The sequence below is a fragment of the Tenrec ecaudatus genome, chromosome 9, assembly GCF_050624435.1.
Source record: "Tenrec ecaudatus isolate mTenEca1 chromosome 9, mTenEca1.hap1, whole genome shotgun sequence".
NCBI classification, from domain to species: Eukaryota; Metazoa; Chordata; class Mammalia; order Afrosoricida; family Tenrecidae; genus Tenrec; species Tenrec ecaudatus.
The window spans coordinates 118,077,433-118,094,950 of record NC_134538.1 but is presented as its reverse complement, the minus strand read 5'-3'; the positions used below and the strand labels follow the sequence as shown (position 1 = coordinate 118,094,950).

At 41.1% G+C, this 17,518-nt stretch overlaps 1 protein-coding gene across 3 annotated transcripts in view; it reads right to left on the bottom strand.

Moving 5' to 3' along the window:
* Nucleotides 1–17,518, bottom strand: part of SEMA3C (semaphorin 3C) — a 200,543-nt gene that overhangs the window by 170,782 nt on the left and 12,243 nt on the right. The window contains exons 1-2 of one of the 3 annotated variants that reach the window (XM_075558480.1): nucleotides 7,547–7,809; nucleotides 5,308–5,447 (exon numbers count right to left, since the gene is read on the bottom strand). In XM_075558480.1, the coding sequence (XP_075414595.1) occupies nucleotides 5,308–5,410 (103 nt within the window). In that variant the 5' untranslated portion in view covers nucleotides 5,411–5,447; nucleotides 7,547–7,809. Of the gene's footprint in view, nucleotides 1–5,307; nucleotides 5,448–6,120; nucleotides 6,227–7,546; nucleotides 7,810–17,518 lie in introns of those variants that run through there. The other 2 variants (XM_075558482.1, XM_075558481.1) reach the window with 2 other exon arrangements.

Below are 17,518 nucleotides of genomic sequence, written 5' to 3'. Positions count from 1 at the left end.
TGAGTTTTTAGTGTGACTGAGTAAATTTGGAGGTAGAAGGAGAAAACGATCAATAGCTATGTACTAGAGGATTGCTCTAAAGCTGACTGTGTAAATAATGAACATTATGTTTATATTTTAGTGGCGGGTAATGAAAAGACAAGACATATCTTTTGCATTTTACCTAGTGGTTGCCATTGTTTCAAGTTAACAGAAATTCACTTAAAGAAGGTTCTTACGAGAAAGAGGGTAACGTATATATTGGAGTATAAGCCGACCCGAATATCAGCCAAGGCACCTAATTTTACCACAAAAACAGCATAAAAAATGCAGGGGCGGTTCCACTTTGTCTTGTAAGGTCACAATGAGTGGGAACCAATTCATGGCAGTGAGTGAAAGAGAATAATTAAAACATATTTCATCAAAATACATTGGATAATGCTAAATCAGTACTTCAATAGAAACATATTGTGTAAATGGACTCAAATCAATGAACCAAACTTCTAGGTTAAGAAGTTACAAAAGGAAGATAAATTTGAAGTAATTAGAAATAAGGCAACAATGAATTTTATAGCACAAATCAGTGAACTATTAAATAAAAATCGTAGTATACAAATTAAATCAAAAGCCACTTCACTAAAGAGATCAATAAAACCGATCAACCTCTAGCTAAAAAAAAATCATGTTGTATATGATAATATGTAACTATCAACCTATTAGTTTTTCACCAAAATTCAACATAAGCAAACTGCATGCATTTCCATGAATTTTACAGTCATCTACAAAGCTGTTGGAATAAAATGTGAAATCTAAAAATAACAACATATGGTTATCTAATTGAAGTCACAGCTCTTTTAACGTGGGGATTTTAACTTGCCCAAATGTAACTAATTAATACCATCTGAAGTGCATCCTTCCAGTAGACTGATGACCATCTGGTTGACCTTCCTCTAGATCAATAGGAAAGTCCAATGTGTAAATTATGGTTTCTGAAATGCTATCACTATTTCATTCTACCACAAGAAGAAGAAGAACTAGGATGTAAGAAGAGAGCTCTTATTTCACACACTTTTAAATTGACGGAGATGCTTAATTGAACCATAAAACCAGATGGAGAGGATTCTTCAAAAGTTCCATGGTAAAAGAAGGATTGTAAGAGAGATTTCAGAATGAAAGGGCCAGAGTCCAGGCAATTAAGAGCACATTTAATGATACAGATATCTAAGAAGTAATTCAAATGACTACTGTCTGAATGATCTTTAAAATATTTGAATTTACTCAAGATCATCTTCCAATACCTGAGTTTGGGTTCACATCTTGAGATATGAAAAATTGAAGGAGGATATATATCCATATGTATTGTTCAAAACTATAGTGACATATAGGTCAAGTCTATAACATAGCTCTGAAGCAACAAAGCCCACATGGAAACAGCATACCAACATGTGTGGTCATGAAGGGCCAAGGGGATCAGGTTTCAAGCAACGAAGGCGGGGAAAAAATCATATCATCGTGAATGAGGGGAGTGCATGATGGGGACCCAATGTCCATCTGTAGACAACTGGACATGCCTTGCAGAGGGGTAGTGGGAGGAGATGAGTCATTCAGGGTTCAGTGTAGCAATAATGAAACTCACAACCTTCCTCTAGTTCTTAAACGCTTCCTCCCCTCTAACTATCATGATCCCAATTCTACCTTGCAAACCTGGTTAGACCAGAGGATGCACAGCGGTACAGTTGGGATCTGGAAACACAGGGAATCTAGGACAGATGAAACCCTTAGGACCAACGGTGAGAGTAGCGATACCGGGAGGGAAGGGGGTGTAGAAAGGGCGAACCGATCTCAGGGATCTACATATAACTTCTTCTCTAGGGGATGGGCAACAGGAAAGTGGGTGAAGAGAGATGCTGGGCAGTGTAAGATAAGAAAATAATTTATAAATTATTAAGGGTTCATGAGGGATGGGGGAGCGGGAAGGGAGTGGATGGAAAAAGGAAAATGAGCTGATTCCAGGAACCCAAGTGAATGCAAATTTTGAGAATGATGATGGCAACAAATATATAAGGGTGCTTTACTCAATTGATATATATGGATTGTGAGAAGAGTTGTATGAGCCCCAATAAAATTATTTATTAAAAAAACTAAAAAATAAACAAAACTCTAAAGTTTGATATCAAGACGAAAACATTTTGAAAGATTCATGGTAATCTACTCAACATAATATTCTTATTTTATTACATCACAAGGTAATAAGGAACTGTCAATAATGAATCTGACATAGGCATCTCAAGTTGTGACATCCAATAGGCAAGGAACTTTGAATTAATGGTTGATGTGACCATGTTTCTACAGTTATTTTTGCCCAAAGAACTTTTCCTCTGTTACCTTGCTGAATATGCTTTATTTTAAGGATCTAAGAAGTTTATTTATGAAGTGTTGTCTCTAATTAAATGTATTCACTAGAGTGATATATCCCTTTATATAATTACCAAATGAAGTGGTATTCAATGTATCTGGTTATTTGCAAGTGATGCTCTTGGGAATGGTAGCATATTGTCAGGCAATGCAGCAATATATTGTTAAAGCTATAGTTTAGTCTTATCATGCTCCATTCTGTACACCTTATTAATTAAATGGATCTTATTCTTCAAGAATCTGTTTTGTATTTGAGATCATTTAAACTACTACAGTATATTTAAGAAAATCATAACTTCTAGTCATGCTAAAAAATTGTATGTATTGCCCTGCATCATATTTGTTTAGTTCAATAAGATTGAAGTACTTCATTTCCTGATATAATAGATAAATTATAATCATCTTCTAATATATACTTGATGTACTATCTCTATTCTTAATACTTACATCAACAGTTTGGGTTAGTTTGGATGTAACAGGTGAGACGTTGTGTCTAACCGATGGGAATCCCCATCTCCTTTCACACTGAGCATTGTTAGAGAAGGAAAAACTGTTGCTTTTCAATGCCTTTTAATTTTTGTTCTCCTATTAGGAGAAAAGGTATGAAGAAACTGCAAAATGCTTTAGTAAGTAAGATAAGAGACAGGTCATAGCGTCTACTCTTCCCTTCTTCACAACTTAACTGGCTAGCCAAGGGCTGTAATGGGAATGCCTGGCTTGCAGGGTAAGGAAGCAATTAGAGGTGCACATACTCCACGTTCTAAATATGGCTCCTTCGCTACTTATGATGACCTTGGAAAAGAGCACTTGTGAACGCTAAAGAAAGAAAGAAAAAACGTCATTTGACTGGTGTCAGCCATACTGTGGTAGGAAGTTCAAGATAAGAGAGTCTTTGAGACGTCCTGTTAAAGGCAGGCCTGAGAACTATGCATTTAGTCAATGGCACTGAAGTTTTAGCAAACACAAAATTGAAAGAAATAACGAAAATATAAATGACCCTGAGAGATTGGCGTTCGTTATCCATTAGTTTCTTCCCTTTTTGTTTTTAATGTTTTTAATAAAACCATAATATTTGGTACATTTATTATTTTTACAGCTAAATTAGCAAATAATTTTCTTACCATATGGTTTACCCATATAAAAAAGGTGTATAATCATCACGACAATCAATTTTAGAATATTCCCTTCATCCTTGTACTTATTATTAGCTCCCTACTTTTATACAAACTCCCCCCTCATAACACTGAGGAACCATTCATCCCGTTACTGTCTCTATAGACTAACCTGTCCTGCGTCTCATATATAAAGACATCCGATGTCCCACCTCAGAACACAATTACAAAACTAAGCACAGTAAGACCTCAATCCAAAAGACGCAGGAAATACGCTAGAACAAATTTAGAGTGTGTCAAACGGGAGAACAACTGAGAGTGCTAAGCCACCTCATCGCTGGGCTCGAGACTTACACTGTCATTCGTGTTGCTGTTCTTAGGTGCCACTGAGTCACTTCCAACCCATAGCAACATTCACAGACCTGGACCGTCTTCGCGATTAGTCCTCTACTTGAGCCCCTGCTGCAGCCACGGTGTCAATCCATCTCCTTGAGGACCTTCCTCCCCTTTGCTGCCCCTCTCCTTTCCGTGCATGAGGTACTTCTCAATAGCTTTCTGCAAACCAGGTGCTCAGGATTTAAGCTCTAGTTCCCTTCCCTTCTCCGAGTTAGTGGGATTTCCAAATCCGATCCTTCCTGCATTGCCTCTGAATGATGTGGGGTACCTCAAAAGGCAAAGGGCTAAAGGGCCAGTTGTCCATAGCACGTGATCTAGTTCTCCAAGGTCTGGATAGAAACTCAGTCTAAATTGCCTGATCAGGGGCGGCTTCTCCCCATTGGAGAATTGTTCCCAATGTAGGGTGGTGTACCCACCAACAGCAGTGAAATCACTTCCTCTGATACAGATAGCAGCCCCCGACTCCCCTCTCACCTCTGGATCTGCATTAACAGTAAGGTTTGCTGAGTACCCTTGTAGGCGTGTGTGTTGATTTGAGGTAGCTGTGGAATACTACATGACAGGAACTGATAGGTCTACACCCTCTCCCACCAAAATGTGTAAGTGACCCCCACCTGAGGCAAGGTTTCCTCTGATGAAATGGCCTTTAAGATGTACCTATTAGAGGGTGGTGCTACGGGATCTCAGCCATTTCTTACTTGAACTATTACTATGGGTTCTTCCATTGACCCAAACCGTCTATCTTTTAACCATATGCATTGGAGGTTCTTTCATACATTTGTCCAAAGGTCCTCTCAGAGCACCCAGGACCTTTTATGTTTGAAAATATGAAACTATATAGACTTCCCTAAGTTTCTGAAAACAAAAGACCTAGCATGTTTCCAGCTACTCTCTGAGATCCTTTCAAATGAGAACACTGTGACGATCTTGTGGAAACAAGACAGGCACACCATGAGAGTGTAACCTAAGGAGCGATACGCTTCCAGGCAAATGTCTAAAATTCATTGGGACAGGTTTTCAGCAATTAAATGGACATTGCTCTTCCTGTTGCTAAGGATTAGTACATTCATTATAGCATATGCATTATTCACAAGTAGATAAATATTATGGTCAGAATTCTTAGGCATCTTCCCCCAACTCATATACGCATTAAAAACACTGAAGAAACTTCAGGGACAAAAAAAGTAGCATACATTTCGAGAAAACATTTTCTCAAAGGTAATAGAGATCTTTAACTTAATAATTAATAATTTTAAATGCCCACATCATCCCAAAGAGAGTGTAGAAAATAGTTTTGAAATTGGACCATACTTAAAAAGTTTCTCTCGTTCATTTATCAATTTTCAGATCTGGATAATGAAGAAAAAGTAACATTTCACCCCAAAGTACTCATCAACTTTCTTACCATCAAATGTCAAGTACACTCGTGCTTGGGGCTGGGAAGATCCTCTTGCACACATAGAATAAGCAAATACTCCAATCAACACATGAATTGCCCAGGAAGCCATTTCTTGAGATTTGCTACTTAATATCCAAGGAAATTATCTGTAAAACAGATGGCAAATTTTAACTATATCAATTATCATATTCTAGGATTATTAAAAGTTAACCTAGTCTGAGTACTCTAAAAAGACTAAACTTACCGTATATTCTCAAGTATAAGCCGACCCGAATATCAGCCGAGGCACCTAACTTTACCACAAAAAGTGCATTAAAAAATGTGCTGGAAAACGTGGCTTATACACGAGTATATACGGTATATAGTAGTACAAACAGTAGGAGGTGCTGTGACTTTGTTTCTCAGCTATGAGAATGTGGACTTGATTCATTTGGGTCTAGAAGTTTGGGGAACAAGAGCTGTTTCATCTTCCAGCAAACTGTGGTTCATACTGAAACAGAACAAAGCAGCAAGCAACTAGGTATTAGATTCCAGAAGAAATTACTTTTAAACTTAGTCTCCCTAAAAAAGCACATTGTTTTTTTTAAAAAAGATGCTACCAATAAGTTATTATAGGTGAAAAATCCTCATCGTCTCCATAAGTCTAGTAGTTGGAAGGGCCTCTCACATGAACATTTCCGTGTCTCCATTCACATCCATGCTCATGATTTCTTTTGTAGTCCTGGTCTCTGAAATGATGTTTCTATACATAAATCTATGCCCGATCCTTGATCAGTAAAATCACTCTAATCAGTTATCTACCAATTTATAAGACCATACCGCTGTGAATGATGCTGATGACGTAATCATGGGCCTGTGCCAAATTCACTGCAATGAGCTAGTGGTGAGCTATCTAGTGAACCGCATAACCACCGATGCATATTTGTAATAAGTCAACCAGAAAGTGGGCTGTCAACACTGGAAAAGATAAATCAGAGAGGCAAGTGTTACAGCTGGAAGCTGGAGCTATAAAATGGATACATGCTATTAACTAATCTCGGAATATCAAGGAAGGCCTGGCAACGGGTTAGTGGGAACCTACAGTAGCCACAAGATGCAAAATAAGTCAGGACCATAAAAGGAATCGCATTATGTTCAATTCCATATAATTGCACAATCGAATGACCTGGAGACTTTAACTCTGATATCTATGTGTACAGTGCACAATATTGAGCTTCAATATTGTGACTTCTAAAATTTTATCCCCAACTTTATTCCATAAAGAAATGTCTCTAAACATTGAAATTCATGCTTCCTTAATTCCTAAGCCAAAGAAGTCAGCTTCCAATGCAATTGTTAACAAAAGGTATCAATTGATTTCCTCCGTGGTACCTACGCTGTGAGAGTTAGAAAGGAAATCTACCCCCTTTGCCACACAGATGGCGGGGACCCCAAGAGATGTTTGTGTTGGTAATTTTCAAAAGGAACAGTTTCCTCCTGCTTCCACAACCTCTTCACCCTGTCAGCCCTCAATTCATTTAGAAGAAAAATGGATCCTGCCGGTGACTTTCTCTTACCAATTCACTCCCTAGTTTTGTTGACTTCATTTTTAACTATAGATCTAACAGCACAGCACAAACCTTTAATATGCCCAATCCTTATTATTAAGCAAGCTAATGATATTTGCACAATTTATATACTGCTATAATTAATACCCCATTGGATAAGTCCCCGCTAAAGGAAATGCTGATATAAATGGAAAAGGGTAGAAACTGGGGGCTGGGGGGGTGGGGGGGGGAAATTGGATGTGACAGGTCAAATGAAAGGAGTCCTTAAGCCACCTGATTTCAGTCCTACCCAGTGAAGCCCGGACGGGCACGCGTTCCCTCCCCACCCAAGGATCTGACTTCTGTGTTTCACTGTACAGAGCACCTTTACAGGCTGCTTTCTGATCCCCAACCAACAACGTGTGACACGATGAACTCGTGGTGTGGGAAAAAAGCTGTCCCATGGCCTTCCTTGAGCGATTGTGCAGGGAACGCTTCGCAAGTGTCACCTCTCCACTCCGCAGGTGTCACTGCCTAAAGAAACCGCCCCAGCCGGCTCCGGCAAGCGCGCCGGTCCTGACACACCGCAGGCGCCCTTAAAAACATCCTCCCTGGAGCACCTCGAGCCGGAGAAGCCCATGCCCCGAACCCCGCACCATCACAGTCCAGTTCGACTGGGAACCCGCGACCACGCGGAAAGTAAGGTCGGGCGCACTTACCGAAGTGCCAAGGAGTCGCCTCGGAAAAGTCGTCAGTGTGCGGCTGGCTGGGCTCGGCGCGGGTCCCCAAACCTGGTCCCCAAAGACTTGACTTTCCAGAGCGTCCCAGCGGCCGCAGGGTCCCGCGGGCGCTCGCAGTTCCTTTGTAACGCGCTCCCCGCCCGCCGCCCGCCGGCCCGGCACCCGCCGTGAATGGAAAGTGGCCGGCGCTGGGGGCGCGCGCCGGTGTCCGGTTACACCCCGCCCCGCGCTCCTTTCGGCCGCCGCCCGGACACGGGCCGCCAGGCCCCACCCAGAGCGCCGCCCGGGAGAGGGTGGCCGGGTGCCGCGAGGGACCGGGCACAGGCGGGGCCGACCGCGGGCCGGGGACCCGGGAGACACGCCGGAACGCGCGCGCGGGGGCAGCTGCGCCACCACTGGGCTCCTTTTGCAGCGAGCGGAGCAGTGAGAAACTTGCACGTGCGCCCCGAGCTTGCGCTTTTTGTTTGTTGCCCGCAGCCCCTGGAAAGCGCACCAGCTCGGCTGGCCATAAATCTCAAAGTGCAAACCAGTTTTGCCAAAGAAGAATCACTGCATCCTTTTAAGGCAAAGAGATGCGGGTTGTTTTTCTGGGTTGTTTTTTTCTCCTTCTTCTTTTTTCCCCTAAAGAACGAGTCCAGATAAGCCAACCTTATCGAAGCTGAGCCTTTGAACAGGTATTGTTCCCTGGGGCATTTCCTTTCTGCCCCGAAGGCAGGGAATCTGCTTCTACCCACCCGCACCCCCCACCCACCCAGCCACACACACTGATTCATATACAGAAACCACCGCTCCAGGATACTCCCAAAACAGAATAACAAGAAATCCTTGCACAATTCTGTGGATGAAGACTGCTCTCAACTATGCCAATGGACAGAGGTCAGAAAGGGCGAGCTATCAAGGGTAGGTATGTGCCCAGCACGACTTTCAGATAAAATTGCCAAGCTTTGGAACTGACTTTGATGTGTAAGTGAAAATTACTTCCCCAGACCACATGAATCCGATGCTCGAACATGGGAGAAATGAAGCTCAACCCTCATAGACGAACTGGCACTTGCTTAAAATCACTGCGGCCCACAGACAGCCCAGCAGATGTCACTATACCGAGGGACTGTGCAATCTTTCCATCTCATTCTTTATCGTTTTTTAATCAGGCAAAGGCAGAACCATTGAATTATTATATACTGCGACAAAGGAGCCCTGGTGGCATAGTGGTTTAGCTGCTAACCGCAAGGTCATCAGTTTGAAACCATCAGTAGCCCCCAGGCGGGATAGAGATGAGACTTTATACTACCAGAAAGAATTACAGTCTTAGAAACTCATCTGGGCCGTTCTGGCCTCTTATGTAGAGTCACTATGAGGCAGCATTGACTCCCTAGCTGTCAGTGTGGTTTGGGGGTGACATTAAAAACACCTCTGAGGGTACAGCACATTGCCCCAGTGGGGCAGTTGTGTTGAATCTCAGGAAGCAGAAAGGGAAGAGATGTTTCAAACACTGCAGTATCCAGGCATCACGTGTGATGTTCAGTAGGTATAAACATGTCTCCATCTCTTGCTGGATAGCCAAGAAATGAAGAGATTAAGTCAAATGAAACATAAATTTAAGAATCTAAAAATCCTAAAACAATACCTTCTAACAGGAAATTCTCAGTTAACAAATACATCATTTTTTAAATATTAATACAGACCCGTTTAAAAATGTTTATAGGGATTAGTGATAAAAACACATCAGCAGCTCCTGGACATTTTTTTATGACTTTAACCCTCAACACTTCTGACAGTATTACAAACCAGATGTATTTGTCAATACGTGCTGCACATGCTTCTCGGGAACACCTCGGAAACTGACTAAGATCCAGGTTATATTACTGGTCAGTATCACTTTTCCCTGGCATTCGACTCAGAATTTATAATACAAGGAAGGAGGAAAACATTATTAGAAAGAATAATTGGTGTGAGCATCAACAAATTAGATAATTATTACTTTAGAAAATGTGGGGTTGTTAGCAAATACTTAATCTGCACTCCATGTAAGGTACCATATGTGTATCCATTTTATTGCCAAGTTTCCAAGAACCAAGATATTAAAATTTAAGATGAGGGAATGTCAAGGGTGTGTAGTACCAACTTCCATTCCCCAGAGCCTGGAGAATTAGTTCAATCCTCATACTCACCCACCAGACTTTGGGACGATGACAAATAGCTTAGGTTTAATCCCAGTCTGTGAAACTTGTGCCTAGACTCCCTGCTATCTGCCTGAATAAACCTTTCATGTGCTCCTGGCCTTGAATGATATTTGCTTAATACTGAGACATTTACAAGTGGCCGCACCTCAAAATGAATCATAAAAACACTGAGTCAGGCACAAGGTCAGAACTATTGCTCATGTTTGCCCGAAACTTAGGCGACATGGTGAAAGTTTAAGAGGAGCAATCATTTAATCCCACTTCCTCTTCTTCATAATGCTGAGGAGCCTAAAAGTGCCTCAACAAGAAATTGAGACCTATAGGTATGCAACTTGGTCCCAAAGCTTGTCAACAGTTAATGCTCTTGGCTTCTAACTAGAAGGTTGGACGTTCGAGTCCAACCAGAGGCACCTCAGAAGAAAGGCCTAGATCTAGTTCTGAAAGTCCAGGTGTTGAACATCATATGAAGCACACTTCTATCTGACCCACGTAGGCCACCATACATTGGAAGAAACTTGATGGTAATGTTAGGTAGCTTAGCATAGCGACTGGGGCATCCATTACACATGCTCAGAGACTCAGGCTTCCGTCCAGGAGAGGGTGATACACCTGGGCAGATGCTGCACCTGGATCGGCCCACCTAGACCTGTGAATTCAATTCAGCCAATGGTGTCGACAGGGTTCTTTCTCAACCACACCTCCCACGGAATCATTGAAAAGGCAGGGCTTTCTCTGTCTAGCAGCTTCTAAGCAGGTGGTATGGGGATGAGGGACCCTGCGGGCGCCTGTGTAAACCTGAAACGTCTAACCTTCATAAAACTCACTTGGATCAAAAACCAGGCTTCGGCATGAATTCTTTCTCACGTGGAGCCAAAGACCGAGGTATTCCACTGCCCCTCCCCGCAACCCGGCAGCTAACACTAACTGGTTCTATGTAAGAGGGGAGGTGGCTCCATCGTACTATTCTAGAGTCTGTAGCCTCGTCTCTTCCTTTACAAGTAGGAAACAGCATGAACTCAGTAAGTAACTCGCTGTCCGCAATTCAATTCCGACTCATCGCGACAGTTTAGGACAAATTATAACTTCTCTTTGGGGATTCTGAGATTTTAAATCATTACATGAGGAGCAGACATCATCCCCTCCTTGCTCCCACAGAGCCAATGGTGGGTGCAAGAAAGACTGACCTGTGGTCAGCAGCACCATTTTTAGCCCACTGTGCCACCCCGTAGGTAGACTGCATGGAAAACCCAAACCACACCAATCGCCTCAAACTACCCACTCAGGATGCCCTCCTAGTGTCAGAATAAAACTTTGTTCTGTGGGGCTCCTAACTGTTGGTTTTTCACATGAGGACTACAGGAACGTTCATGTGAGTTATTTCTGAGTGGCTTCAAACTATCAACTTTTTTGTTCCTGGCTGAGCTCTTAATTCTGAGCAAGCTTCCAAAAGTTGATAGGAAAATTCCATTTTCTTTCCATTGTGTTTGGCAACCAACTATTTAAAACTCACCCACTGCCATCGAATCGATTCCACACTGATGCTGTAGCACAGAGTAGAACTGCCCCTGTGGATCTGTGGAAGTAGAATTGTTTCTAGGAGTGGAAACCCATCTTTCTCATGCAGAGTGACTGGTGGTTTCAAACCAGGGATCTTGAGGATCACGGCCCAAAGCATAACCCCTGTTCCTCCAGGGTTCTTATATATAACCCTATAGAACGCCTCTTATTTGCACCACTCAGGAGTTCCTGGTTGAGGTTAGGTTGAGGGGTTCAAATGTATGGAGGAAGGAACATTACAGCTGACATTTGAGCTCTAATAATAAAACTGGCTTATCTCAAAATGTGGTTGGAGAAGAGGATCATGGTAAAGTACTCACCAGCATTCTCATTAGGACGCTGAGAAAGAATACAACTCTGTATGCACTGAAGCGTTTTCGGTGAATTAGAGTAGCCATTGAGTGGACTCCTATTCACAGCCACCCACGCACAGCAGGACAAAGCCCTGCAGGATCCTGAGCCATCCTCAGAAGTGCCTTCATGTTGGAGCCCATCCCCGACACTCTGTTGATCCAGCCCACTGAGGGTCTTCCTCTTGAAAGCGGAATCACTACTTCCCCAAGCATGGTGTCCTTCTCCAGGCCCTAGTATCTCCTGACAACATGTCCAAAAAAGACAAGCTTGCCATCCTTGCTCTCAGGAGCACTCTGGCTGTACTTCTTCCAAGACGGATCTCTTTGCTCTTTTAGCAGTCCAGTAAATTTCAATATTCTTAACAAACACCATAATTTGAATGAGTCACTTTTTCTTCTGTCTTCCTTATTCAATGTCCAACTTTCACATGTATATATGAGACAATTGAGAATATCATGACCTGGATCAGGCACACCTTAGTCCTCAAAGTTGCCATCTTTTTAACATATTTTTGGTGGTCCTGAAATAAAAAGCTATTGAATTAAATATATTGCAGTGATTTTGAATAATATATCTATATCTCCTTTATGAGTACCTCTATACATCTTCTTATTCCAATTATAAAAATTAGATTGTTTTCAGACACTTCCTTCCCCCCTAGTCAAACAGATGATACATGTGAATTAACTCTACCCTCACTTGAAAATCAAACAATCTCCAGAGATTTGAGAGTAGACTTCCTATTAATTATCATTAATATTTTTGACATAGGTCGACATGTCATCTATAGCTAGAACACAATGTATATACCAAGCACTTTACATATTATCTCTAGAATATTCTAAAATGGATTATTTTGCAAGAAAAAAGAGACAGGTCCAAGTCACATGGCTACTGGATATTAGAAAAGAAAGATAATTAAACCCAGGTATGACTGACTCCATGCCTCGTGCTGCTAAGTACATACCTCAACAACTAAGAAAAAAAAAATCAAACTCTCTGCCTTCAAGGCGAGTCCCACTCACAGGGTCCCCATCAGACAGAACTGCTCTGGCCTGTCTGCTTATGAGCCTGTGTGTCTTCACCTGCCTCATGGTTCTCCCAGGGAGCCCTGGTGGACATGTGGTTAGCAGCCCAAGGTCACCCCGCTATGCCCTAGTGCCCCCACCTAAGCAATGGCCACCCTGATTTCTTACCTTGCTCTTCACTTACCTCTCTTCTCCTCTCCTCTTTTGTTACTTTAAATATTTATTCTTTCTGTCACTTACAGCTGACAGCCCTTTAGATTTCTGAACTATCTCTTTAGAAAATCTGTTCTCCAAAGGACTGTTTACTTTGCTTCCATCAGCCCTGCTTCTCCTGGGCTACCTGCAGGGTGCTGAGGATGAAGCTGGTCAAACAGGTCTGGCCTAGAAATGTGGGGGTGGAATTACCAGCTGGGGATTTGATAACCTCTATACTTCCTTCATCAAAACTAAATTTGAGTTTTCATCAGGATGTGTGTGTCTCTACTTTTCTTTTCTACCTGTCATATATTTTATTTCATATATGGCTGATATCTGTCCCTGCTACTTGATTTTGTACCCTGCTGATATATACTAAACTCTATGCATTTCCAATTCTAGGGCCCCTTTGGAATTAAGCAAAATAGCCTGGGGACAGTGGTTTCCCTGGAGAGGAAACTGTCCAGGGGAGACTTTGCCCTTTTTGACTCTTCTTACCTTTGTAATTTACACCACGTGACTATATGAACTATTTTAAAAGTACATTGACTCCAATGTTTATACATTATAATATTTCAAATGTGAAGCTAGATTATAAACTAGTTTTAGGCGTGCGAGTCTCTTGGCGACTTTGTTGCTTTCATATAAACACGCCTTTTGTACATGACAACGCTTGCAGAAGAGTGCTCCCTTCCCGCAAACTTTCAGCATGCTGGCAAAGTCATAAACTCGAGAGATGTTTTTTCCCTCTTGATTTGGATTCGTTCATGTAGAACCTCAGTGAAGGCAGCATATGTCTTTGAAATGAACTATGTGCCTTTACAGTCGCAAAATAACCCAGGTTTCTTTAATGAGTAATGTTTGTTAATTGAGTGTATGCACATCCCCCAATGGTCATACATCTTTTTTGAAGAGAAGCAAACTGCGTTTATAGATACCATTGTATTGAAAGCTCCCTTTCTCTGCCTTTGGGAAAACAAACCCTCCACATATCCATTCTCAGGGGAGACCCACGAGAAGCAGGCTGTATGTGCTCCTGAGGGTCAGATGCGCGCAAGGAGGTTCACAATAACCACCCGCTGGAGCAGCGGCTGCAGGACTGTTAGTTCTGGCTAATTGAGTCCCAACTATGGTCTTATAGCATGGTCACAGGCCTTTTCCATGCACTATTCAGATTTTACTATGTTTTTACTCATCACGGACTTTAAATGCTTGACTAGAGAGTAGTTTTAAGTTGTGTAAACAACAGCTTCACACCCCAGCAAAGACATTGTTCTAATGAAAGCACATGATAAATGCAGTCCAATTCCATTCATCCTGGTGGTCCCCGGTAGGAAGTGAGGGCTATGTAGGAAGTGGACAATATTAACCCAGTTATTCTTTCATATGATTAATGTGAAGACATGTTACTGCTTGGAATTTCAAGCAATGTTTAATACATTTTGAGAAGAGTAAACAACTTACATTTTTAAACAAACATAGGATGGTTAGCTTTTCAGGACTATTTCAGCTCAATGTTTTTCCATATTGGTGTATGTACATTGCTCTGGGCCCATTGAATTTTAGGCCAGAAGAGGGAGCATCCTTTAAAGGGCATTTATTACTTCACAGACACTCTATAAATAATATTTATTTTAATCTCCGTAGCAACTTAAAAAGGAAGATATAAATATTATGTTCATTTTACAAACAAGGATGCTGATTCAGAAACTTGAGTCATTTTTGCCTTTTTGTATCTGACTGATCCCCACTGAATCCTGTTGCAAGTTCATATTCTTTCCAGTACCATTTTTTGCATTCATCTATTAAACAGCCTCTTAGGAAAAGGGAATGTGAAGCTTCTGGAAGGTTTGTGAGCCTTGTTTATGCTTGGTATTCTTGACTTTCTCTCGTATATATGAATTGTAAATGCATAGATCTTATTGTTACCAACAACGTATACACAGCTTGAGAGCAGAGTCATTATGTAATTTTCCTTTATGTCTTTTACACCACCTGGTACTGAGATGGGAGCCCCAGTGGAGGAGCGGCCATATGCCGGATAGCATGTGTTTAGTTGATGTTTGGAGTACTGAGATGGTAAAAGAACAGAGTTGGTACAGTGAAGGATTTCAAAGCATGTCAGTAGAAAAGAAGAAGGATCAGTAATTCATCAGCCAGAAAAAAAAAGCTAATGATTAGGAAAGAGAACTGCACTGAATACATGAGTAATTGCATAAATTGGTTATTTTCTATCAGTTTTTTACTTATGTAAATACAGTAAATCATGTGACAGAATCAAATTTGGGCATTGATTCATGAGGTGCACCGCAGCAGGTGAGGTTGCGTCAAATTTTAAAGTTCACTCACTAGATGCCATGAAGTCAATTTCAACTCAGAGCGAGACTCCACAGGACAGGGCAGAACTGGCCCTGAATTTGAGATTGTCTTTACCAGAGTAGAAAGCCTCATCCCTCCCTCTCAGCAAGGCTGGTGGTTTCAAACTGCTCACCTTGTGATTAACCGCCTAATGCATTACATTGTCCTAGACCAAAAAAAAAACAATCTATTGACTAGAATCGGCCTTCTGAGTTTCCCGAGATGGAAGCTCTTTAACGGAGCGAGGGTTCACACAGCTGACCTTGTGGTTGTAGCCCAAGACGTAACCCGGGACACCACCAGCGCTTCTGGGCAAGTTGTTCTTTAACCTCTGAAGACAAACTCACTGCCTCCTGGTGGATTCTGGCTCATGGTGTGATGGTAACTGCAGTAGAAGGCCTGGTCGTCCTCCCACAGAGAGGCTGGTGGCTTTGAACTGCTGGCCTTGCAGACCCCAGCCCATTATACCACCAGGGCTCCTTAGTCATTGTTCCTAGGGTCACTGAAGAGCCTTTGGTACCCTCACCAAAAGATAATGTTTCCAGCTTCTTCTGTGGCCCTTACATTCCCTGTCACTCCTCGGCAGGGTTCTGTCCACCTCATCTACCACACATCCCTTCCCTACAATGGAAACCCTGCTGTATCAAACGTCCTACCTGACCATTCTTTGACCACCAGGTGCATGACTCACATTTCCATGGCTTTACGGAATTGGTTCCCTCTGTTCCTAAACCTCATATCACTTACCTGGAGATTTCTTTCTTATTCTTCAAGACTCACCTTGAAGGAATTCTCCCCTGAAAGACTGTTTTTATAACTACAAGGAATTTAACCAAACCTTGGATGTGCGCTTTAGAGGACAAATTGTGTCCATTTTTATCAAAGTCACTTATGGTATTTTGAGTGAAGTTCAATTCCTAGTTTTAGTATTTGTGAAGTGAAAATTACAACCACTACTTTTTAAATTATTGCATAACGAAGTGCTTACTTCTTCTCTCACTTCTGTTTTAACCTTGGCAATGTGTTTGTCCCTTTGCTGAATCATTTAATGTAACAATTATATGAATCTACCCCATGCCCATGTTGATTTTGAACTGGTCCAGAGCAGGACACAAGAATCCAAGACACTTATTTTTCCTTCAGTGAAACCAGCTCTGGACCACAGTGACTGCTGGATATTTAGTTGTTCAATTAATTAACCTAATTCCTTTTTCAAGGACATTTGATGGAACTTAACAAAATCTCAATACAATGTGATCTTGTCACTGACAGTGTTGCATTTCAATATACGTCAACTAAACTTCTCAGGTAACTAATATCTATGGTTCATGACTTCACCCTCAGATGGGATTATATTTGTATTTTTCCCTTCAGGCCGTATTTGAGTTTTATTTTGAGTCAGTGAAATGTATGGGAGCTGACATGCTCGACAATAAACTGCTATAGGAACAGGTGGTATGAATTAATTTTAAATCCTTTTTAATTTGAGTTTAAAAATTAAAATTCAGAAAATATGGTTTGCGTTATCTGTTTACAGTTTAAAACAAAGTTATCCGAAAACCTTATTACATTAAAAATAACAATATGATTAACAAGAAACCAGTAGCAATTCTTGGCATAGAACAAGAAATGTCCTCTATTTCCAGAAATTTAGTATAATTTTGTTTATTCTCATTATTCACTAACTTTGTTTCACATTAGCATTTTTTGTCAAGTTCTTGGCTTGAAGCAGGAAGGACATATTCTTTTAAGAAATAAATTATTTACTAGTTATATGACCATGTTTTAGTCTACTAATTGTGATGTTTCCAACTCAATTTCCTTCTTTATCTTTTCAAATTATACATATTTACGTCATATAAGTACGTCATATTAAAATATAGAATATCTAGTATGTTATCAATAGCATTTCAAGATTATTTTAATAACCCATATATTTATCATATATGTATATATTTGAAAAATCACACTGTTAAGATTCCTGAAAATGTACTTAGCCTTTGTCTACAAAGTTAAAAAATAATATAGTTACATTTTTCTTATATTTATCTTTTAAAAATTACATTACTATAATAAAACTACATTTACATTAGTGCAGTGTATGTATGCACTGAAGGTATGACCTCAAATTTGACAGTATAAATTAAATTTGTGCAATTGTTCATTGCTATTGTCTGTGTGTGTAGACATGGACCACAGAAGACATATTTCTACAGTGCAACAACCTTTAATGTCGGGAAACAATCCATTAGTTGGTAGCTGACTTCCGGTTTGTT